The sequence below is a fragment of the Eptatretus burgeri genome, chromosome 17, assembly GCF_056783735.1.
Source record: "Eptatretus burgeri isolate ZD-2024b chromosome 17, Ebu_testis_v1, whole genome shotgun sequence".
Classification (NCBI taxonomy): domain Eukaryota; kingdom Metazoa; phylum Chordata; class Myxini; order Myxiniformes; family Myxinidae; genus Eptatretus; species Eptatretus burgeri.
In genome coordinates, this window is record NC_140977.1 from 60298211 (window position 1) to 60323084 (window position 24874).

The following is a 24874-nucleotide window of genomic DNA, read 5'->3' on the forward strand; positions in this document are numbered from 1 at the left end:
TCCTCGGACGGTAACATCCAGCAGGGATTCCCCTCCTGCTGGATTCCAACCATGCGGCCACGACGTCAACCTACGCATCCCAAGCAAGCCTCGCGTTTCGAGGGGTTCCCCACACGAGCATATGTGCTCTGCTCATGGATCTTTACACGCACGCTCGCCTGGAGAATCCGTCTGTTCCAAATTCATCTATCCCAGCCTCGCTTCTGTCCGTCCGCGGGATCAGCTAACATCCACCGCGTGCGTTTCCGGACCGGATTTCACGCGCGCACGCGGCGGCCTCGTGTGTAGCACAACACGGACCCCACGCGCGCTGCCGTGCGAATCCGGCACGGTCCCCAAAACAGCTACGGCCACTACTTGGCCATTGTCCCTCGTCTGGTCCCGTCTTCGTCACAACTCCACACACGCACCCCTGCGTGCCATGATGCTCACACTCCTTATCATTACACTCGCACATGCGGTTGCGTGTTCCCGCATGCCGACCATCTCCCTTACATACAGCGCTCTCACACATGCGGTTTCACTCACGCATGCCATTTCACTTATACATTTTGAAACCACACACGCTGTTTCCCTCACACACGCTGTTCCTTCCACACTCGGTGTTTCCCTCACACATGCGGTTTTTCTCGCACATGGTGCTTCCCTCACACACACCTTTTCACTCGCTCTTGCCATTTCACTCACACACGCTGTCTCTTTCACACACCGCCTTTCACCCACGTTTGCGGGCGTTTCAGCATGCATTTTTCCACACACGTAAACACACATTTCGAAACCACACACACCGGAACAATTGCACTGGGGATTTGCGTTACCACAAGGGGTCCCAGGGCCTCCATGCCCCCCAAGCTCCGCGTGTACCAGTCTACAGCACTCACCCCCTCTAACTCGCAAAGCTCGACTGGACTCACCTGGTCGCGATCCGCTTCAAGGGGGAATATTCCCTCCCCTCGTTCCTGATGAAGGCCATCCTGCTGCTCGCACCGGGTCACGACACATTCTACCAGCTCGCCCCCATTGTCCTCCACTACTTCCATGTGTGTGTGTTCGCCTTTACTTTTATTCACTTCACCCTCCATCTCCCTCCCGTGTCTCTGTTATTTCTTTTACTTCCCGTGTCTCCCTTGTTGTCACCTCGACCTCCTTTATTATCTTTCTCGTCTTCACGTGTCTCAGTCACCCCATTTCATTTTTCCCTCTGTCATTGTCACTCTCTCTGCCGTTACGAGCCTCGTACAACACGTTTCGGTCTCCCCATTAATTACGACCTCGCCCGTCTCCATCGCGGGCCGGACAGCCGTTGCACTCCCTCTCGTTGGTTTGATCGTACTGCCACGTGGTGTCGCCATTTTCTCTCCCGCGGTCCCCGTTTCGTCGCACGCAACCACCGTTTTGCCTCTCATGCTTTCCCTCCATTTCTGCATCTCCTCCCTACCCATTTTCACCAACATCTCCCCCAACCGGTTCATGTCAAACGAACTCAGCGGAGCCGATCTGCCATTATGGTGAGCGGTTTCGCTGGGGACAGGGAGGGGACACTTGTTGGGGGTGTTCGTGCGCCGCTGCCCCCTCCGCCGCGCCCATTACGGATTCTGTGTTCGGTTGTGGGGAATGGTCAACCTGCATGGCGGTGTCCTGCACGGTTATTTTGTCCTGAGCCATAGATTCTAACATTTCTAAATCTAATCCACCCTGCGCCTGTTCGCCTTGAACTGCCATTTTGCGTATCGGATATAATTTAAAAGCTCGGAATTTGGGGGAACACGGAGGGTTGCTTCACACACCCTTGATCCGGTTCCGTTAATTTAGTGTGGAGACAGAGAGGTTTGAATCCCACTCCCGACACCAGTGTTGTGGCTTCCCGCCCGTCAGCGTGCGGGCGACCGCTTCTAGCCAACGGCGGCCGCTCTCGCCCACCGAACGGACAAACCAAGTCGCAGCTTTCGGATCAACGCCAAAATTCAGCTACGGGTTTATCTTTAACCACACCGAAAATCAGCCAGCTATTGTGTCCGTGCGTGACAGCCTCCGATCGCCGAATTGTTGATTTACCTAATTATGTGCGCAGACAGAAATGCCGGGGATTTACACCTCGACAGAACCTGTCCGGAAACGAACCGCTAAGCAGCTCGCTTCGTTTGCGATTTCCCGAGCGGTGTATATCGCCAAGCCCTGCCGGATCCGATTCTTTTATCGGTTACTAACAACCAGCTATATTCCGAACTTAATTATGGCAGTTCAATGAGGGAAAGGATGCAACGAACGGGTTAACATTTAAACAATGACGTTTATTTCACACCCGTAAGTAGTCATGCAGTCATGTATGCAACCAATGCACGGATGCAATCATGTAGGCAACCAATGCACGTACACAGGCAATGCAATTAATGCAATGGGGTAAGGGACAGGACACGAGAAACAAAAAGAACTACAACCGTCTATTTATTATGTACACACATGCACTTAACAGTTCTACTTAAAGATGTGGCGCCACAACGTTCATGCAAAGAAAACCCCGGAAAGAAAAGGCCAAGAACTGGGCCTCGTGAGCCTTTAATAGTTCACGTAGCTGTGAAGACCGAAAAAGCTCCGAGAGGCCACGCTGGTTACCTGCCGCCTTTGTGGCGACTCGCTGTCCACACGGCAGCTGGCATGACCACTATGCGGCCCAGGCCTCGTCGTGCGGCCCGATCGATTGGGCCTAGTCGACAACGCCTCAGAGGAACGAACGGGCCTTTGCTCTTTCAGAGTTGATGCTCTCTTAAGAGCCCGTCCGTTTCTCAGCATCGTTTGGACTGTCCCGGGGCCCGATCACTTCGGACTGTTATGCCGCTGGTTGGCGACTCCTCTCCGGCCTCTCCCCAGCAACCCACAGTTCGGCATGGCACGGTAGGCTGCGCTCCAGGCTCCCGTCTCCTCCGCTCTACCCAGCTCCTCACCCACTGCAGACTGCAGACTCCAGGCTGACCCAGCTCCCAACGCGACTCCACACAACTCCACGCTTGGCGTCTCTGCGCGCCCTTATATTGGGTCCGTGAGGCGAGGTTGTGATTTCCGTTCTCTCACTTCTGACCCCCCGCTGGCTCCGCTCCTTTCGATCTTTTGATCTGAATTCGATGCGAAGCTCGGAGAGAGCGGACGTGGCAGAGATCATCTGCCCCACGCGGACGTTGTGGAAATCACTGGCCCCCGTCCTAACAGGGAACCCCTGCGTCTGTCGGCGGCGATGCCATTCGTGGGGAACTCGCCGTGGCTGGCGCAAAGATGGCGGCGTTTGCGGAGATGAAGGTGAGGCGATGTTGTTCGTTGTTGAGATGTGGTTTAGGAGATGGCGAGGAGATGTGGTTGTTGTGAAGGCGGTTGTGGTGGTTGAAATGCGGTTGGTCCAAATTAAAGATAGCAAAAGAAAAACGGCCAACTGAAGATTCACAGCCCTGCACACGAATAATTGCCCGTTAAACATCGGTGGGGAAATTTATCTGAACACAGACTTATCGACATAACTGATCTCTGGGAAACCTGTATGGTGTTCTGTGAATTTCCACAACAGTAACAATATATATATATATATATATATATATATATATATATATATATATATATATATATATATATATATATATATATATATATATATATATATATATATATATATATATATATATATATACACACAGTGGGGAGAACATATAGGACTTGTGTTTTTACCCCGTGCATGTGAAGCAAAAAGCGTGGTTAAGCAATTGGTTCCCTTTGTCTGTCCATCTGAAGCCGTCAGGCTGTGATGTAGGAACATCTTGATTTCAATTGAGTTTTACGTAATGATCTCTGGTTAAAGGAGCGTAATGATTTTGCCGAGTTTTCAAGTCTGGCGGTTAAATAATGTAACGTGTCAAATAGGGTGGTATAAAAGACAGTGCATAAATGGCGGTAAAATTACAGAAAAAGATTGTTTTTTTTTTTCTCCAACCTTGAAAATCTTTATTTTATTTCAATGGAATTACACACGAGAACACAAATCACCTTCTTGACACTTCCAAAAAGCACCAGTTTAGCAGTACTTGGACAAACCATTTTTGTGCCATGAGGGTAGATCACCTGTGAGATCACTGAGATTCAGGCAAACATCGTGGCATCTAGTACCTAAGGTTTCATACAAAACACAAAGCAACAGTTGAAAAGACTCTCGCACGTCCTTTTTTTAATTACTTATTTATTTGTTTGTTAATTAATTTATTTAAGACTGCGTGCGGTGAGGTGTTCTATGAACTCTCTGGTTTAACAAAGCAATTGTTTTTGGCCTTGTTTTTCTTTCCACTGAGGTATTTGAGTATGTTGCTGCATTGTAGGTGGTGCACACGGTCGACAAAAGAGCTTGAAACGTCAAGAGCCGCTGCTGATTCTGATCGATGCAGAAGCTCGCCATCAGAGGCTGCTCGGGCGCCTGGAAAAACTGCTTTCTTTGGAGGACCTTCCGGAAGCTCATCTCACTCCAGCGCTCCCTCAGAGTCGTCTCGACCGTGCTCGTTTTGAGCCGACGCTCTGGAGGCGAAGCGCATTAATCTCGTCCGTGCCCACGATGGCCGAAGCTGTTTTGGGGGAACCTTCGTTGGAGTTCTACACCAATGCTTTGGTCCCTCCTATCTCTCCGAAGATTCAAATGAGCCAATCATCACCTACTGTACGTACAGTTTGCTTCGTCGCCCAAGGGTTCTGCAGATTTATCAATTCATCTCAAATTTGCTCATCTTTGCTTCTTTACTTCATTGCTTTTGTCACTTATTTGGCTTTTTAGTGATCATTTATGGGACTTTTAAAGGGTAGCTCTGGATTCTCAATATTGTGATAATCTTTTCCTTTGCCCTTCTGTATATTGAGGTCAGGTAGTGAGAGGGGTAAGCAGAGAGATTCATGTTTATCCAAATTGCTCCCAAACATTAACCCTACGTAACCACCCCCACTCACCTTCACATCTACGTCCCTTTTTATCATGGTGTACGATAGTACTCCATTTGGAGGGGGTGACATGGGATGAAAATGGTTGCCCCATCAAATGTGTACAAAATCATATGCGGAAAAGCTACCAGAGTGAAGACGTAAGCCTTTAAACGCCATTCCTTTTTTATTGTTGAGAGTTTTCAGAACGACCAATATTGCTGAAGATGCCAGAATACGTCGCTAAAGTACCAAGCTGGGAGATCGCAAAACTGCCGAATTGTCCTTCTTCTTTCTTCTCTCGTCAGCCAGCATATCACAATAATGGTTGAAGCAATTGGTACGATTCTAACGTGAGGAAGAGACATTCTCTCTGGGGTATTGCACTCGTACCACAACAAAACAAACAAACAAGAAGAAAAAGAGCAATCGGAGATTGCAGACCCTCATAAGGACTTGTTTTGTGGTGTGTTTGTGTACAGGCGAGTTACGATATTAATAACAGACAGAACTAGAATTGCCACTTTATAACTGCTGGCAGTGATGACTGGGTACCAATCCGTCCCGCTTTGATCGGACACTTGACCCTGACCCAAGATGTTTATTATTATTATTATTATTATTATTATTATTATTATTATTATTATTATTATGCAATTAAATTTATAATGGGATTAAAATGAATTCAATTCAAAACAAATGGAAGATCAAGTAGGTTCAGTCCTGCATTGGAGTAATCAAAAGGAACCCAAACAAGGAAAAAGGAACGATGAAGTCATCAGGAGGAACCTGGATAGGATTTGTATTTCAGCTGAAACTCCTCTACCTTCAAACCCATCCAGGCACAACCAAGTGAGCCTTATTAAAATAAATAAATAAAAAGAACTCTGATCAAAAAAATTTAATAACTCTGGCTGCCAGACCATGTGTCTGATCAAGTTGAAATTTAAAACACGTATTCCCCATCACTACTAGATCATGATTGTGAAGTTTCACTTCAATTGATTAAACGGTTCCATAGAAAACATTATTTAATATTTTTCTTCAGTCCAATATGGCTGCCAAACCATATGGCCAATCAATTATTCCTCAACAAAGTTGTCCACCCATGGCGTGGGAACACTTGTGTGAAGCTTCCCCTCGATTTGTCCGGCCGTTCTGGAGAAGATTTTTACAGGTTTTTGGGGTAAATCCAATATGGCTGCTAAATCATGTGACCAATAACATCATATGTGTGAACCTTTTGGAAGACTTTTGAAGGTTTAAAAAAAGTATTTATTTATTTAAACAATATGGCTGCCAAATCATGTGACTGACATCAATTTTTTTTTTTTCTGTGGACTATTTTATCCCGAGATGACCCTCAAAATTTTTCATACTCATCAGATGTAGCGTTCCACATATGCAATTATGACATCACAACGAGGGCACCAGTCATTAAAAAAATTCACACACATTCTCCATAAGGTGTACTTGCTATGTGCCAAGTTTCAATTTTTTCGTTGGTGTGGTTTCAGAGATCGAGGTAAAAAAATTTTGGGGGGCGGGGGTTCCAACATTGATGCCACATCACATGACCTTTGACATCATTATTATAACTAACAAAATTCCACAGGAGGCGGCGCACCAATGGTCAAAATTCCATGTCAATCGGACCAACAGCTGCAAAGGAATTTTTTTTTTTCCATTCCTTGTCAAATTGAGCGTTGCGTGTCGAATTATGACATCATAATGAAGAAAGCAATGACATCCTCATTAGCACATCTTATTCCACATGGGGAGTACTTGACAACGAGCCACGTGTAATTATTTTCAATGGAGCAGTTTTGGAGATTGAGGTGCAAAGTTTTTTTTTTTTTTTTTTTTTTTTTTTTTTTTTTTTTCCCAAGATGGCACCTGTACTACATGACCGATGACATCAGAATTATGACAAAAAAATAAATACGCAGGATACTCTAATGGCTCAATCATCCCAGCAAGCTGGTACTCGTTTTACTGACCTTGGAAGGATGACAGGCTGAGTCAACCCCACCTATCATTAGTTCAACGGGAAAAAGTGAGATTTGAACTCAAGACCATCGGATCCCAAGCCCACCTCCCTAACCATTAAGTCAACACCAGGCATAGTTCTAGTTCTGTGCTATTAATTTCGTAACACACCTGTACACAACCACCACACAAAACAAGTCCTGTCGAGGGTCTGCAATGTCTGATCGCTCTTTTTCTTGTTTTGATTCCAGTTGTCACTCGTACTGTCTTATGACTGATTGTTTGACCTGAATCGTTTTGTCGTGGACACCTGAGTTGAGGGCTTTGTTTTAAGCTTGGACATTATATATTACTTTTGTCTTCATTGTTGTTTCGACAGCATGTTGTTCTTTTTTTGCAGAAAGGTCCTTCCTTGGAAACCTGTTGTGAGAGCAGATGTGCGTCCACGTCCACGTCCACGTCCTTGATGACGCGTCCTTTCGATGAAGAGGAATCCCGAGCACACACTACGCTTTCAATGATTAAGTTGTCTGAATCCCAAATACTTCCCGAGAGAGTTCCTTTGTTGGAGCGGGATCGTGTGAAGAGCGGAGGGACTGACGTACTGCAGGAGAGCCAAGCATCACAAATAAGGCAGCCACTGGAGGATCTCGTCGCGCTGTTGGGTGAAGGAGTACCTCTTGACCGGTGTCCTGGGAATAGTCAAAACCAGTTGGCGCTCCTTAGTGGTACGATATCTCCTCCTGCCTAATGTCTGTGTTCCTGTCCTTCCTGTTTTGCTCAATGTTTTTGGTGAGGTGTTGGGCATTGTGTCTCCAGAACCATATTCTGGCAGCACAAATACAATTTTAGAACCATTCAGTGAATGTTATATCTCTACACCACAAAACTTTTTGTTGGAAGGACTTGGCTTGTGAGAAAGATCATCAAAATGGATGTTATTTTTTTTTCTGTACAGATTCCAGGCTCATAGAGGAGCTAAAACACGGGACGACCAGAAAGGAACAGAACTGGAAAGGGTGGAGAGGGGTGGTTGACAGGCAACCAACAGCAGGGTCGAGGGACAAACAGAGGGTGACTTGGAGCAATAAATGACATGGGAGAGAAGGGGACCAAGGGGAGGGGAAAGGGGATATGGGGGAATGAACAAGATGGATACAGGTGTGAACTCTCAAGTGGAAGGGAAGACTGGGGAACAAGCAAAAATAGAACAAAAACAAGCAAACGAAATGAGGGTGACTGAGTGGAAGAAGGTGGGCTTGGGGAGGGTTGATGAGGGTATAAGAGATCCTGGGTATGGACAGGGCATGAGCTGAGGTGGTGGTGGTGGTGAACAGCTGTATTAGAGGGAAGAATGAGATTCAATACTCAGGAAGTTGGCTCCACGGATGGGAAAAAAGAGGAACGAATGAGTGGATTGGGAATTTAACCACAAATGTGTTACTGACGAATGGTGCGCACTCTGCAGAAACTTAGTGGGTGAGGGGCAGACCACAGGAAAGGTATAGGATGCAAGGCTAGAAACGAGGTGGTAGAGGATAGTCAAAACCACCGACCTGTCTGCGATCCTGCTCCGCAGATTCTCAGCGAGGGAGCCTCATGAGTGGAAGAGGCCAATGGGCTGACCTCGTACCTTGTGGTTGCGTCAGGTTGATCGGCATCTCAAGGAGATGGGGATGGGCCACGCATCTGCCTGGGGGATGGCCAGACGGAGGCCCCTGGAGTACCCACGTAAAGTGGACGCAGCGACGCGTTGCCCCGGTGCATGCTCCCATTCCTGACCTGACCTGTCTGTGATGTGAATGTGATACGCCCAGAAACTTGGTTTCCACGGCATCAACATGAGCAAAGTTTGATGCAAGAGAGGCAGCCCAAAGGGGAGAGCAGTACTCCATCAAGCTGTGGATGAAGGTCTTGTAGGTAAACGTTCAAGTGTGCCAAGGAAGGGCTTTGATGGAGAACGTCCAATCAACTGCTGGCTTTGGATGCCAACTTACAAACAGTGTGGTTTGCTGAACATTGATTATGGCTGATATTGATGCTCAAACGCTTCGGAGACTGAACTTCCTCAAGTGGATTGTTCGGGGGATGGGGTAAGGTAGTGGGGGGAAGAGGAGCGGTGGTTGCTAGATGGTCCTTTCACAGAGAGAGTGAGATTTGTCAGGATTGAAATACATATTCCAAGTGTTTGACTAGCTTGTGATTCGATCAAAGTTTAAATGGAGGGTTGGGGGGGGGGTGGTTGGGGGTGAGCTCGACATATCTGGAAGATAACATTTTTCACAATTTTGAATCACTATTCACATTGAGTCCTTTCTGTGTTTAATGTGCAAGGCTCAGAGAACTGCTAGTATTCATTGGTTTCACTGTTTGTTAGTTGAGCAGAAACAGGGTGATGTTTGTGCAGCCGAGCGGACTGGCTTCATTGTGGACCCACCATCGCCCAGCGGCTTGGCTCTCGGACATGTAAGTTTTTCGTACCAAACCTATTTCTGCCTCGTCATCAGACAGGCATTGCAAGCTGCTGTCTGACGAACATTTTGGGGTTTTTTTTGTATGCTTTTCAGACTGCGTTGAACCAGCTGGCTGCAGATCTGGAGGCCATGGTAAATAATCCACAGTTGAGCGATGTGCAGCTGCAAGTAGACAATGGGGATCTGATCCATGCACACCTCGTCATACTTTATGCACGGTGCCCTCCACTCGTCCAGCAGGTACACGATACTGGCTTCGGTGGCCTAATGGTTAGAGTGACCACTTTGAGTCTGGGAGGTCGGTGGTTAAAACCTCATCCAAGGCATACCAAAGACTTAAAAATGTTACGTGCTGCTTCCTTGTTTGATGCTCAGTATTTAAAATAACAGAGCATGGACAAACAACGATAAACAACTATATGTTGGCAATAATAGTGCAGGCTTTATGGGCCTATAATGGCCTATTATGGGCCTATAATGGTCCATTCATCTTGAGCATCGTCCTGCATCAAAGTTCCTCGGAAGGGAACTCTAATATATAAAGCTGAGTTTGTATCTGTGGGTGGGTCTGTGTCTGTCTGTCTGTCTGTCTGTCTGGGTCATAAGCGCCGCCCATTCTACAGGCCACGCCGTCCAGAAATCGCCACCATCTTTTTCTCAGATTGTTTTAATGACCTTGTGTACATTTGAAGATTGCACAACGCTTCTTCGATTGTGACGTGAAGACACCGTTTTGAGGAAAGAAAGTAACATTTTCATTCCAACTCAAACCAGGTCATGCATGTTTTGTCCGCAGCGATCACCGCAGTGGTCTAATATACACCGCCCAATGAAGGTACTGTAATGTATGTTTGAAGTGCCTGCAATTCAGAAACAACTTCAGTGTTGTTGTTGTTGTTTTTGTTGTTGGTTATCTTAACGGAACGAGAAAAATAAAAGACAGATTTCCGGTGCGATCCAGATGGCCAACATACAGGAGTCTTGCTTATGTAACATGGTGTCAGAAGTGATCTGCAAGTAACTCCGTCCATTCATGGCATCTGGATCTGGTATATGAGATAAACAATGGCATCCTAATGTTACGTTACAGGCGTGTTAATTCTCCTCTTATGGCAGATCGTGATATTTCATTAAAAAAAATTAATAAATAAAAGTTTGTGGGACGTGAAACGCAGTTACTCTCTGTCTGCCAGACAGTGACGTGTCACTTAATACCAAATGGTTGCTTCCCAGAATTATCCTGTGTTTGCTTCTGCGTGAAGTATGAAAAATGACGTCATCACGCAGTGATGTCTCCAATAGCAGGAATGCACGAATAATTGGAGCCTTTTTATGGTAGAGGACACAGGATAGAAAGTTTATTTGCTGATTACTATGAGAGGGAGAATAATAATGGATTAACAAGAGGAGGAAACGTCATGCAAACATGGCAGTTTCATGCGAGGTGTCTCACTGTCACCTCATCTAATATATAAAGCTGCCTCATGATTCCAGCGCTTGCCAAGCCAGCTGTTCCTTATCAACGGTTTCTAATGGAGTGCTTGCTTGAGTGCTTAAGCCACTTGACAAGCTCTCGACAAGAAACTTGGTAACTGAACACACCCAAGATTCGTGACATTGCGATGAGGATAAACATCTATAGCATCATCATTTCAGCCATTTTGATGACTTCGTCCCTCAAGGGGTGGGGTGGGAGGAGGCAGGGGAAGGGGGATCTGACGTTGCCCGGCAACGCTGGGTACCCCTGCTAATATTGTTATAGATAAAAACTCCGTATGACTGTTCTATCTTCTGAAATTTATTAGGGTTGTTTGTAATGTATGAGACGTCTTTTGCAGTAAAAAAAAAACCCAAAAACCATTAAAATCTTGCAAACCCATGGACATCTAAAAGATTCATCTTGAGCATCTCCCAGAGTAACCGAGCTGTTTATTTGACGCACGCAGCATCCGACTGGGCCGGGCCAAGGAAGCAAAGCAGCAGGCTGGTGCTGATGGTGCGCAATTAACCATCCGGTGCTGATTGTTGTTGTAGGTTCACCGTGAAGGATTCATTGCACACGAGAGAGATGAGAATCGGACGCGACGTCTCTTGCTTCCTCATGTTTCGGCAGAAGCCGTTTTGTGTTTTCTCAAATACCTGTACACCGGATGCACGTATTTACCTGAATCGTCTTTGTCAGAAATCCTGACTCTATCTCGAAGGTATGCAAACAACCTACCTGTTGACTAGAAGTATGCCTTGTTAATAACATCCTGAACACGATTCATCACACTTCAATTCCAAATAGATGAATGATTCAAAACCATGCTGAGCACTCTCTGTCTCTGTCTCTGTCTCTGTCTCTGTCTCTGTCTCCCTCCATTGTTTGTAATGTATCCTTATCAATGAAAAGGGCATTTTGAGGTGTTAGCTGATTCATCTCCATTTCTACTCGAATTGGTTTTTAACGAAAGTGAAAATGGGAAAGTTTTTATATCTTCATTTTCAATGTTTCCTCCTTTTTGCTAGGTACGAGGTGCCTGAGTTGACGTCTGTGTGTGAGGCCATGCAAGGACAAGTCGAGCGTCGGTCTGTGGATGACTTAATTGTAAACAAGCACCCGGAGAGTTCGGGACAACCAAAGGCAGAAATTAGTGTTACAAATGAAGAAGATCCTTTGCACTGCTTGCTTCAGACTATGCACCGGGAGGACGATGAGAACCCGGAGGACGAATGTCAGAAAACTCTGACTATCTTTGATGTGCACGAGGATGATAACGATGATGATAATGAAGACGATGACCTCAGTGATGTGTACGAGTTTTCTGCAACTCAGCGGCTGATGCGTGCTGAGAAACCCTTTGTGAAGGCCGATGCTCTTGAGAAGGGCACCGAGGATAACATCACGTTCATCAGTGACCGAGAGTCCAAGGAAGGTATTCGTAGCACAAACTGTGTGGAGACTACTGGACTGCTGTGTACTGCACATGATGGTAAAGATAAAAATGATTATCAAGTCGATGAAAACCCAAAAGACGGCAATTTACCCCAAAGAACAGAAACCACGATGAAGGGTTTTCCAAATAACTGTTCACGACAGCTGGAGGATTCTTATGAGCGCTTGTTTTCTGAAGTGGATTCATTGTGTGAATACAAAGAACCTTCTCTACGAGCACTCTCAGATGCATCACGTGATGTTTTTACAACACCTTCACTTGGCACACCATCTGGTTGTCCAAAGACATCCTCTGTTTGCTCGACGTCCGCGGAAATTCCTTCCCGGGACTTGCACCTGGCACTCTCTTCGAGAGCTTCACGAGGATGTTTTTCGTGCCAAGCCGATTCGGACGAATGTTCTCACGTCGTGAACGTGTTGCCGTCGCTCAAGAGCTCCAGTGACCTATTGCCATCATTTGTCGGCGATGATGATGGCGATGTGTTTACATCTGAAAATAGTAACTCCTTGGAGAGAAATGATGTGACGTCAGGCACGGCTGTAACTAGAGAAACAAATACAATGAAAAATAGTTTGTTCAAGATGCCAACTCAAGTTACTGATTCAGGCTCGAAAAGAGAAAACATTCAGCATTCTATGAACAATTCTGCCGATGATTTGATAGATCTCTCTTGGTTGGTACCAGACACTCCTTGGAGGAGGCCGGAGGATGCCACTGGGTCCACTTGTTGTAAAAGTACTTCTGACACTGGGAACAGTAGGAATGGTTCGAATGTTATTTGTGGGGTTTCTAGCACCCAGTCTGGACAGATTGAAGAGGATGACGTGTTGATCCACACCAATTTGTGTACGAAGTCACCAAGTGCCGTTGAATTGTGTAACAAACCTCAAGCTGTGCAAACTGGAGCAGCGTCGGCATGTAATCATGAAAATGAGGTAATTTGTTTCGATATGTTGGACGAGAGGAAAAGGAACGAGGTTAAAAATATTTCTGAGCTCGAGAATGATTTGAACGAGTGCGGTGATGACGTCGCCGTTGTTTGGAGTTCTCAGTGGGAGGAAGCTCAAGCTCAGTTCATCTCGGAACGCACCGTCGACTCGTGCGTCATCGGAACGCGTCCTCCATTCCCTGATGAGGATGTCGTGTCTGGGATCCAGTTAGACACGAGTTTTGAAGAGGATTTGCCAAAATTTGATCTCGCAGACATGATGAGAGCCCCTGATGCTGAAGCTTGGACGAGTTTGGAGCATCTCGGGAGCAAACGTTTAAATATCAACACGGAAGATGACAAGTGCCCTGTTAGTGGATTGATGCGCCACATGTGTACCACAACGGTGTGCCAGTCCTGGGAACAGAGAGTCAAGAATATTCCGAGTTGTGGAAATGATGAAAAACAACACGATAATGAAGATGGACCACACACTTATCCACAACCACCAAACCTCTGTACTCCAGGTATGAAGAGCAGCATTTTTCACTATATATATGTGTGCAGTAACAGCAGCGTGTAATTCCGTGCACTTTATGTCCCGTACAACACTTTTCACTGTAGATGTGTCCAGTAACAGCAGCGTGTAATGCCGTGCACTTTATGTCCCGTACAACACTCACGGACAACACTTTTCACTGTAGATGTGTCCAGTAACAGCAGCGTGTGATTCCGTGCACTTTGTCCCATACAACACTCACGGACAACACTTTTCACTGTAGATGTGTCCAGTCACAGCAGCGTGTGATTCCGTGCACTTTGTCCCATACAACACTCGCGGACAACACTTGCTGGCCGAGCAACACCTGCAACTTTCACGGCTTGCGAATTGCCATTCGGTCTGGAGGCAAAACGTTTTTCCTCATTTTCGTTTTAATTGTAAAATTTGTCTTGTCTCTTGATACGAGTGTAATGTACGTGTTTTGTAAAGAACTAATCCCCATATTCGTTGTGCAAAAATGGTGCCATTTCCCCTCTGCCTCACTGCCCAGCTTCCATGATTATTCTTTTGACCCAAATGTATCTTCGCATTCCTTTTTGGTTCCCTTTCATCTCCTACTGAGCTGCTTGCCCTTTTTATCTTCCTTCAACCCCTCACTTAATACGGTGAACACAAACTGAGTAGTTGTAACCTTTCGCCGTCGTCGTTCTGATTTGGTAGTTTTAAGACTTATTACTTGTCGGGTATATTATTTTCTTCGTTTTAGTTTTTTTTTTCCTCCGCTGATGAAGTCGCCAGAGGCATCATGTTTTTGTGTTGTCCGTGAGTCCGTGATCGATTTTCGCTTCCACAATAATTTCGGAATGCAAGTCGAATTTGGTACGAGTATGTGTAACGATGTCTACATAAACTGTTTGGATTATGGGCTCAAGGGGAAAAGTTCATCGCTCCTGCCAGGTAAAACATCCGTTACCATGCAAACTTGTGAATAAGTGTTGGGATTTTGACCAACTTGGTTTTAGGATATATTATGATGCAAAGATGAACCGATTCGATTTTGGCATCAAGAGGTCAAAGGTCGGACGTAATACCAGGTATAAATGTGATACTTGAGAAGAGCTGAAGGGATTTAAAATCGAACTCGGTACAAGTATGTGCGTTGACGTGATCATGCGGGTGGAGGATATCTGTTGACTTCTCGACATCGAAGAGTGCCGTTCTCGTTTATTGCTGCTGTTAAACAAGTCACATCAGGTGTATCTGGCTTTGTAAACTGCTCATGTTAAAATGCATAATTGAGATCATATCTGGCCGAAAGGTGCTGGTTCCATGGACACGGCATCTAGATATTTTGATGCACACGTTTGTCGATGTTCTAGATCGAACGAGTGAAGTGGGCAGTTGCTCTGGCACACCCGTATCGCCGATGCCTGGTTACTCGGACATGGACACACCGCACTTAACACGCGAATTGTGCCGGTGAGTTGGGTTCAGTTGTTTCACTCCAAACCGATAGCTAACGAGGCATTCTTTCCGAAACTCTTGGTGCTCAGGATGGCAAATGCACAAAAATATTTCCCACTCATTCGAATTGTCACATCGTCGATGTGGTCGGCTTTGTTTCATTGGCAGCTTTGGTGTTCGACGTTTGCCGAAACGACAAATGGTCCTGAAGCTGAAGGAAATATTTCACTACACTCATGAGACTGATGTTTCACCACACTCGGAGTCTGCCGACGTGTCCGACAAGGCTGCGGAAAGCGTGAGCAGTCGGCTTTTGTCATCTCGAGCAGAGCGGAGCGAAGAATGGATCGCACCGATGGGTGTGCGTGTCGCCGACGATGTCGCACCTTCAAAGGGAAGCAGCGAGACCTCTCAGGAACACTCTGAGCCCTCAAAAAGGTCTGCTGTTTTTGCCCATGTCCTTTGTGGGTTCTCTTTTGTCCCATGGCATGATGGGTGACACATATGTTGGACTTTTCTATGCTTACATTCCAAGCTTTGTATTATATTTGTTCAATACTTTTTATTTTATATTTTTATACAAATATGGGATATATATATATATATATATATATATATATATATATATATATATATATATATATATATATATATATATATATATATATATATATATATATATATATATATGGTGTCCCAAAAAAAATACAACTTTTAAAATGCTTCGTTTGATCCTAAAAAAGCAGTAATTTTGTCATTAATGATTCATTTCTTGTTGCAGAGACCCTGAAGTTTATTTTGATACCAAGCAGGCGCCACAAAAATGCCAAGACTGACCGAACAACAACGGACGAAAATTGTTGAACTTTGGCACCAGACGAAAAGTGTCATACAGGTGCAACGTCTTTACTCGAGACATTTCGGTATCCACTTGCGCCATGCACCAAACTTTCGGACAATAAAGTGCACCATCGCAAAGTTTACCAATGTGGGAACCATCTGTGACCTTCACAAGGGTCACAGTGGTCGGAAGAGGACAGGTCGTAGTGAAGAAAATGTGGAAAAGGTGAGACAGGCGGTCGTTCAGAGTCCAAAAAAATCGATTCGACGACTTTCTGCCGAGACAAACATTCATAAGAGCACCGTTCAGAGGATCCTTCGCCAAGACGTTCATGCCTTTCCATACAAAATTCAAATGGAAACGGTGCTTACTGATCAACAGAAACGCAAACGACTAGACTTTGCAAATTGGTTCTCAGGAAAGTTGGAGGAAGATGCAGACTTCCTCAAAAAACTTCACATGATGGACGAATGCCATGCTCACTTGTCCGGGGAGGTAAACAAGCAAAACTTTCGGTACTGGGGAACTGAAAATCCTGGTAATGCATCAACTGAACTGGTGCCTCGATCTGTTCTCAAAGTCACTATGTGGGTGACGGTTGGTTGGTATGGGATGATTGGTCCATACTTCTTTGAAGATGACTAGGGACGTACTTGCACGGTAAACCAGAGGAACTATCGCGAAATGATTCAGGAATTCTATCTGCCTGAGCTACGTACTCAGGCCCGTAGGAGAAACAACCTGATCCAGATGAGAACCCAGTGGTTCCAGCAGGATGGGGCACACCGCCCCTTACAGCCAGGGAAACAAGGCGTTTTCTCAACCAACATATTGAGGGCCGCTTTGTCTCCCTCTACGAAGACGTTGAGTGGCCACCGTATTCCCCTGACCTTACTCCTCCAGACTTCTTCTTGTGGGGGTATCTCAAGGACAGGATCTGGAAACCCTAGACCTCAGACTCTTGATCAGCTGAAGGAAAACATCCACCGAGAAATGCAGAACATTCCTCAGGAAACGTTTCCCAAAGTGATGGAGAACATGACAACGCGTTTGCAGGCAGTGATCGGACAACGTGGAGCCAACGTCGAACATGTGGTCAAAGAAAATGACTATTCCATCCCAAAATTTAAATTTTGGTGGCTATTTTGACATTGGTACAATAAACTTCAACCTTTCAGCTTTCTATCCAGCCATATATATTTTAAAAATATATTTTATGACCATCCTCTTTGCAGATGAAAAGTTGTATATTTTTTGGGACACCCTGTATATATATATATATATATATATATATATATATATATATATATATATATATATATATATATATATATATATATATATATATATATATATATATATATATATATATATATATATATATATATATATATATATATATATACAGCTCTGGAAAAAATTAAGAGACCACTGCAAAATTATGTTTTTTTTGGTTTTACTATTTATAGGTATGTGTTTGAGTAAAATGAACATTTTTGTTTTATTCTATAAACCACTGACAACATTTCTCCCAAATTCCAAATAAAAATATTGTCATTTGGAGCATTTATTTTGCAGAAAATGACAACTGGTCAAAATAACAACAAAGATTCAGTGTTTTCAGACCTCAAATAATACAAACAAAACAAGTTCATATTCATTTTTAAACAACAAAATACTAATGTTATAACTTAGGAAGAGTTCAGAAATCAATATTTTGTGGAATAACCCTGATTTTCAATCACAGATTTCATGCGTCTTGGCATGCTCTCCACCAGTCTTTCACATTGCTGTTGGGTGACTTTATCCCACTCCTGGCGCAAAAATTCAAGCAGCTCGGCTTTGTTTGATGGTTTGTGACCATCCATCTTCCTCTTGATCACATTCCAGAGGTGTTCAATGGGGTTCAGGTCTGGAGATTGGACTGGCCATGCCAGGGTCTTGATCTGATTGTCCTTCATCCACGCCTTGATTGACCTCGCTGTGTGGCATGGAGCATTGTCATGCTGGAAAAACCAATCCTCAGAGTTGGGGAACATTGTCAGAGCAGAAGGAAGCAAGTGTTCTTCCAGGACAACCTTGTACGTGGCTTGATTCATGAGTCCTTCACAAAGACAAATCTGCCCGATTCCAGCCTTGCTGAAGCACCCCCAGATCATCACCGATCCTCCAACAAATTTCACAGTCGGTGTGAGACACTGTGGCTTGTCGGCCTCTCCAGGTTTCCGTCGAACCATTAGACGACCAGATGTTGGGCAAAGCTGAAAATTGGACTCATCAGAGAAGATGACCTGACTCCAGTCCTCTCTGGTCCAATCCTTATGGACTTTTGCAAACCTCAGCCTGGCTCTTCTTTGCTTCTCATTGATGAAGGGCTTTTTTCGAGCTTTGCACGACTTCAGCCCTGCCCCTCAGAGCCTGTTTCGAACCGTCCTCGCCGTGCACTTCACCCCAGCTACCGTTTGCCATTCTTTTTTGTAGGTCACTTGATGTCATCCTACGGTTGTTGAGTGACATTCGAATGAGTTGGCGGTCATCCCGGTCAGTGGAAAGTCGTTTTCGCCCTCTCCCAGTCTGTAGCTTTGTTGTCCCCAATGTCTACTGCTTGACCTTGTTCTTATGAACCACCGTCTTTGAAATTTTAAGGATGGAAGCAACGTGACGCTCACTGTATCCCTCTGCCAGTAAAGCCAGAATTGAACCCTTCTTTTCCTCACTCAAAACTTTTCTTTTCAACTCTTTTGGCATGGTCAATAGTTATTTTTTTGATTCCAATTACTTTTGAGGTACTACTAGCACTGTTCTTGCCACCCAGCTGGTCCTATTGCAAGACGATAGTGATGACCACAGCAGTGGTTTTTTTACTTTTCCTTGTTAAACAAGATTCGGTTCAGGTGATCACCTAATCAGTTCCTCACGAAGTCGAATGAGGTGTGCCAGTGTTGGAATTCAACAGACACTGGAATGGAATGGCTGCCATACGTGTAGAGATGCTGATTTAAATTTTTTTTAGAGTGGTCTCATTTTTTTTCCAGAGCTGTTTATATATATATATATATATATATATATATATATATATATATATATATATATATATATATATATATATATATATATATATATATATATACACACACATGTATATATAGTAATTTTTTTTTATCTCAGCATGCACGTGCAGTTGTTTATACATGGCGATGGTATTTGCGTGTTTCTGTGATATCGATGCACTTTCCTCATTTAACATCTCTTCAAAATTCCTCGACTCGGTTTGACCTTTCTCCGTGCATGGAATTCACAGCCTGATGCAATTCTTCACCGACAGTTCCTCCGAAGGAGAATTTGGTGGAGACGCCTCTTTTCCGGAAGATGAAGACCCTGTGAGCGCTTCTCAAGCAGTGCGGCAGAAGGAAGAACTTCATCACGCATTGGTGGCTTTGATTCGCTCTTGGCCACGCCTTTACCATCGCATTCTGCTCTACCGCCCGATCGACCTGCCAGACTTGCGACGGGACCTGTCTGCCGCAGGCATGTCCGTCTCTGCCGCCCGTCTGCTGGACTTCCTCGACGCTCAGGGCATCACATTCAGCACGGGCGGTGCCGCACGTGGACGTACACGGCGACCAAAAAAGCGTGTGTACAGGGAATGTAAACGGGGCACAAAAACGGAGCGATGACCCCGCATCTATAGTGTGCACAAGTAGTGTAAATGTAACAGTGTTGGAGTTCATGACGACGCCCCTGTTCAGTTTGTGCTTGATGGGATACGCACTAAAAGTCCTCGAGCATGGTCCAGGGGTTTTTGCACTGCCATCCGATTTTTTTCCACTTTGTTCTGTACTTTCACGAACTTTTCATCAACACCATTATGTTTGTATTATTGTTGGACATTGTATTGATTGTAAATTTTTCAAATTGTAATTTTGTGTTTTAATCATAAACTCTAAGTTTCTGAACAACCAAAGCTAAATATCTGAACCTATCCTACTTCCTACGATATAGAAATCGAATGGCACTCAGTAGAGGGTGTACCTCTGCCAGGGTGAACAACTTAATGTTTTGTATCCCACCAATAGGCCGCATCTGGATCGGACATGAACTAAAGTCAACTCTGCTTGTTCTTGTTACCGAACCAACTCATCCACCATTGTCTGAATCCGCCCATAACGTTTTTCTACGCCCGATATATATGTATATATCTTCTTCTTCTTCTTCCTCTTTCGGCTTGCTCCCGTTAGGGGTCGCCACAGCGGACCAACTGTCTCCATTTTGATTTTGTTGTCCGCATAATGATTTGGCATAGGTTTTTACGCCGGATGCCCTTCCTGACGCAACCCTGGTCGCCTCTTACGACACACAGGGATATGGTACACCTATTCTAACCGGGGCATACACCGGGCCCAGTACAACTGGTGCTCATTTCGCCGACCTCGGAAGGATGGCAGGCTGAGTCAACCCCCTGGTGTTTTCGACTTGGTTTATATATATATATTTATATATATATAGATATAGATATATATATATATATATTTATATATACACATTATATAAATACATATATATATATATATATATATATATATATATATATATATATATATATATATATATATATACATACATCCCAACGGGGCTTGAACTCAGGACCTCTTGGGTCCCAAGCCACTGCCCTTACCACTGCGCCAACACCAGGCTTTAATATATGTATATATCAGGGCGTATTATTGAGATATTGTGCTACATATAGTTTTATGCCTGGTGTTGGCTTAATGGTTCGGGTGGTCGGCTTGGGACCCGAGGATCTTGTGTAAATATTGAAATAAAATAGGTGTTTAACAAGAAAATGAGCGATCAGAGATTGAAGACCCTTGCCAGGACTTGTTTTGTGTACTGGTGTGTTACGTCATTAATAAGAGACATAACTAGAACTAACACTTTATAACCGCTGGCAATGATGTCCGGGTTCCAAGATGTCCTGCTTTGATCGGACAACTGACCCTGACCCATGACGTTTTATATTATTATTATTATTATTATTATTATTATTATTATTATCCAATTGAAGTTAGAATGGGATTAAAATTAATTCAAATCAAATGAAAGACCAAATAGGTACAGTGCTGCATTGGAGGAATCAGAAGGAACCTGCACAAGCAAAAAGGAAATATGAGGTCATCATGAGGAACCTGGAGAGATCCACATTTCAGCTGTTACTCCTCTACCCTCAAACCCACCCAGGCACAGCCAAGTGAGACTTATTCAAAAAAAAAAAACACATTGGGAAAAATTAAATAATTAACAATATGCCTGCCAAATCATGTGATTGATGACATCATCATTTTTTTTTCTGTGGACCATTTTCTCGCTAGATAACCCTCAATTTTTCATTCTGATCAGAAGTAGCGTTCTATATATGTACTAATGACCTCAAAATGATGGCACCTATGACGTCATCCAAAAAAAATCACACTTGCTCCCCATGAGTACTTGCCATGTGCTAAGTTTCAATTTTTTTCTTGGTGCGGTTTCAGAGATGGAGGTCCAAAGTTTTCCGTTTTTCCAACCTGGCTGCCACGCCACGTGACCAATGATATGATAGTTGTCAATAAAACATTCTCCATGAGTAGTCGCTTCGATGGTGACAATTTTGTTTCAATTTGACAAGCGGTTGCGGAGACAAACATAAACACACACAAACACCACCAGTCCATGAATTATAATAAGGATTAACAGCCTCATTTAATTATATCCTTGGTCAGCGTGCTCTCCCTCGCTGGGGTCTTAATTCACCATCTTTTTGGCCTACCTAACAATTCCTTGACTTGGAACAGGCCGCAACAGTGTATCAACGATAAAACTCTCAAATGTTAATTTTTTTTTCTTCTTCTTTCCTCAGTGATGTCATCGTAAGGCTCATCTGCATAGCTATGAATCGTTGTATACATCGCTTTTATAAGTGCTATAGTTTTAAAATTAGGAGCTTGGAGTGATTTCATACATAGATGATATGATATACAATTTTCTATGATCTACTCTTACGGATTAATTGCAGAATATCAAAATATCGATTTTGAGGATTGGATATCGTCCGAAGTGTCAATCTGGAGTGAAATCTGAACATGTAAAGAAATCTGCGATGTTCAGTTGTTTTTGTGGGTATGTACCATTACCAACCAGCTTGCCAAGCCAGCCGTTCCTTATCAACAATTTAATTGGAGTGCTTGCTTGAGTGCTTATGCCACTTGCCAAAAGCCCGACAGTCGACGACGGTGCAGTTTGTGTCTTGAGCGGGAGCTGGTACATATGGATATTGGATAGGTTTGGATTTGTAAAGGGACTCTCTGTGGAGGTGTGTGCATGCTTGGTTACATGTGTGTGGTTCGTGGGATTCACGGACCGAACATGCGCGGGCCTATGCTTTGTGACCCCGTGGCGGAGGTGACGCGGCCATCTTGCAAAACGTGCTCCTGCACGTGGGGAATGGACGTGCTGTGACTCCGAAGCTACGCAGGATGTGCCACGCAGTGCGGGTGTGAGTAAAGTTGAGCGTGCTGGTGAGAATCTGTGCGAGTGAAGGGATGAGTATATCGCCTGCGCGTGCACTGCAAGGACGTTGGAGTAACACGTATGGGTTGGCTGTTAAGGCTTCCTCCCCAAAGTGTAGCATGTACGAATACGATTTGGAGTGAGGTGACCTGAGGGGGGCAAAAGTCGCTGCATGTGCAAGCACCAAAAGGCACATAGACAGCACACACAGATGTAGTATAAATGGGTAGATTTTGATTTGTAAAGGGACTGTGTGTGTGTGTGTGTGTGTGTGTGTGTGTGTGTGTGTGTGTGTGTGTGTGTGTGTGTGTGTGTGTGTGTGTGTGTGTGTGTGTGTGTGCGCGTGTCTGTGTCTGTGTGTGTGTTTCATAAAGCATAACATTGTTGCGGGGTCGGGTGAGAAGACTACGAGGTGGGGGAAGCTATCTCTGTTCCCACCAGACTCCCCAGAATTGTAGGCCGTCGCACACGGATAATTACGTGACGCGGCGGGTCGCTTAACCAACAGTGGACGCCAATAACTCAACCGTGTGACCTAGGGTCCTCCCGTCTATGGGTTAATTGGGTTACCTAATTAATCACGTGGTTGAATGACTGGGGAACACTCCCTCAGTACGCCTTATCCGAACCGGATCACTTTTCCGGATCGGATACAGCCAAGCGACACTGCCAAGGGCATACCGGCTAAAAGCAACAGATCGTTGGGAATAAAGTCCCGGCTAAACTCGGAATCAGACCATGCTGGATCAATGGATGAAAAAACAAAAACGAGCAGGGAACATTCCGAAAAATAATTTATTAACAATGGGTGAGGAAATGGGCGAGAAGCATTAACAATGTGTTACGATCAGGATTTATTGGGGTGTGTTGTGCAGAGATAGGGGGGAGAGGTGTGTGGTGCAGCAAATAAACAGGCAACTTACAAAAGGGGACACAGAGCAGACTTAACGCGAGAATAATAACAATAACGATCTTCTGCAGTCTTAAACAGACAGGCGCCAGGACACACACATACGCATACACACAGACAGAAAACCCGATGAAGAGGAAGTTTTGAAACAAGACGGGAAAGGAGTTGAGGCTACGATCTCGGTACCTTTGTTCTTGATGGCACAAACGTGCCACCAAAACGTTTCGGGGGGAATGCTCCATAGTGCGTCACCCGACAGCTGGCGCATCGTCTCTGGCTTCAGCAGAGCATGTGGAGACCGTGTTCGTGAAGGAGGGGCTTGAGTGGAGAAGGGGCGGAGTCCAGGGTGCGTGGACGGAGTGGTCGGTGGGACCAGGTAGGCAGGTGGGGTTGACATGTGGGCGGAGTCCAGCCAACAGGAGGCGGGTCGGCGCGATGTCGACGAGGGCCAGGCCACAGCGGAGAGAGGCGGAGAAAAATGCAGAGGGACCGCTCTGACGTTTAGACGACTTGCAGCGCAGGGGGAGGGGCCACCCGAAGCGAAACGTCATCACCTGAATTGGTTGCTCTGTGTGATGAATTAAAGGATGTGACGCGTGATCACGTGTCGCGCAGTCAGATAAAACCGTGATGCCGCGCGGTCGGTGGGATTGTCCCTGGGGCATTGTCATTTACGGCGGTGGTTCACTTGGTGCTCGTTGAATGGTGAGAATTGAGAGTATACCGGACTCCATGCTTATGCTGGCTAATTGCTGATTTATTTTGCGGTGATCAACTGCACATGTATTCCTTGCTGCACATGTATTCCTCGCTGCACATGTATTCCTTTATGTGTCTAGAATCGGCTTCAATCAAGTGAAATAAAGCCTTATACTCTGAAGGTTTTTCCCTCGCATTCACTTCAATTTATTTCACTTGATCCCTTCGGCTGCCTCAACCGACTATGGACAAGATCTACAAGCCGGAGAGGTTCGATGCGGACCCCAACGCTACTGACTCGGAAATGAAGTGGTCCCATTGGTTCCGTTCCTTCTCACACTATCTGACCATCATTGAAGAGGGAGCCGACAAATTGGCCGCACTTGTAAACCATGTCTCGCCCAGCGTATTCAGGCTCTTCTCGGAGTGTGACACCTACGACGCAGCGATCGACGTGCTGCGGGCGCTCTACGTGAAGCGCAAGAACGAGGTATACATACGACATCTTCTCAACACACGCAGGCAAGAAGCCGGTGAGACAATCGATCAGTTCCTGCAAGCTCTGTGGCAGTTGGGCAAAGACTGCAGTTTCTGGGCTGTAACCGCCGAGGAACATCGAGATGAAGCGAACCGAGAGGCGTTCA

The 24874-nt window shown here is 45.0% G+C and overlaps 1 protein-coding gene across 1 annotated transcript in view; it reads left to right on the forward strand.

Annotated features, from left to right (window-relative positions):
* The window catches only part of SLX4 (SLX4 structure-specific endonuclease subunit), a 46682-nt gene extending 22271 nt beyond the window's left edge, over nucleotides 1-24411 (forward strand). Inside the window, exons 7-15 of the mRNA XM_085862544.1 lie at nucleotides 4353-4684; nucleotides 7328-7655; nucleotides 9305-9393; nucleotides 9495-9641; nucleotides 11436-11605; nucleotides 11913-13795; nucleotides 15150-15249; nucleotides 15403-15672; nucleotides 19401-24411. Of these exons, the coding sequence (XP_085718670.1) occupies nucleotides 4353-4684; nucleotides 7328-7655; nucleotides 9305-9393; nucleotides 9495-9641; nucleotides 11436-11605; nucleotides 11913-13795; nucleotides 15150-15249; nucleotides 15403-15672; nucleotides 19401-19752 (3671 nt within the window). The 3' untranslated portion in view covers nucleotides 19753-24411. The remainder of the gene's footprint in view (nucleotides 1-4352; nucleotides 4685-7327; nucleotides 7656-9304; nucleotides 9394-9494; nucleotides 9642-11435; nucleotides 11606-11912; nucleotides 13796-15149; nucleotides 15250-15402; nucleotides 15673-19400) is intronic.
* Nucleotides 24412-24874: the final 463 nt, after the last annotated feature.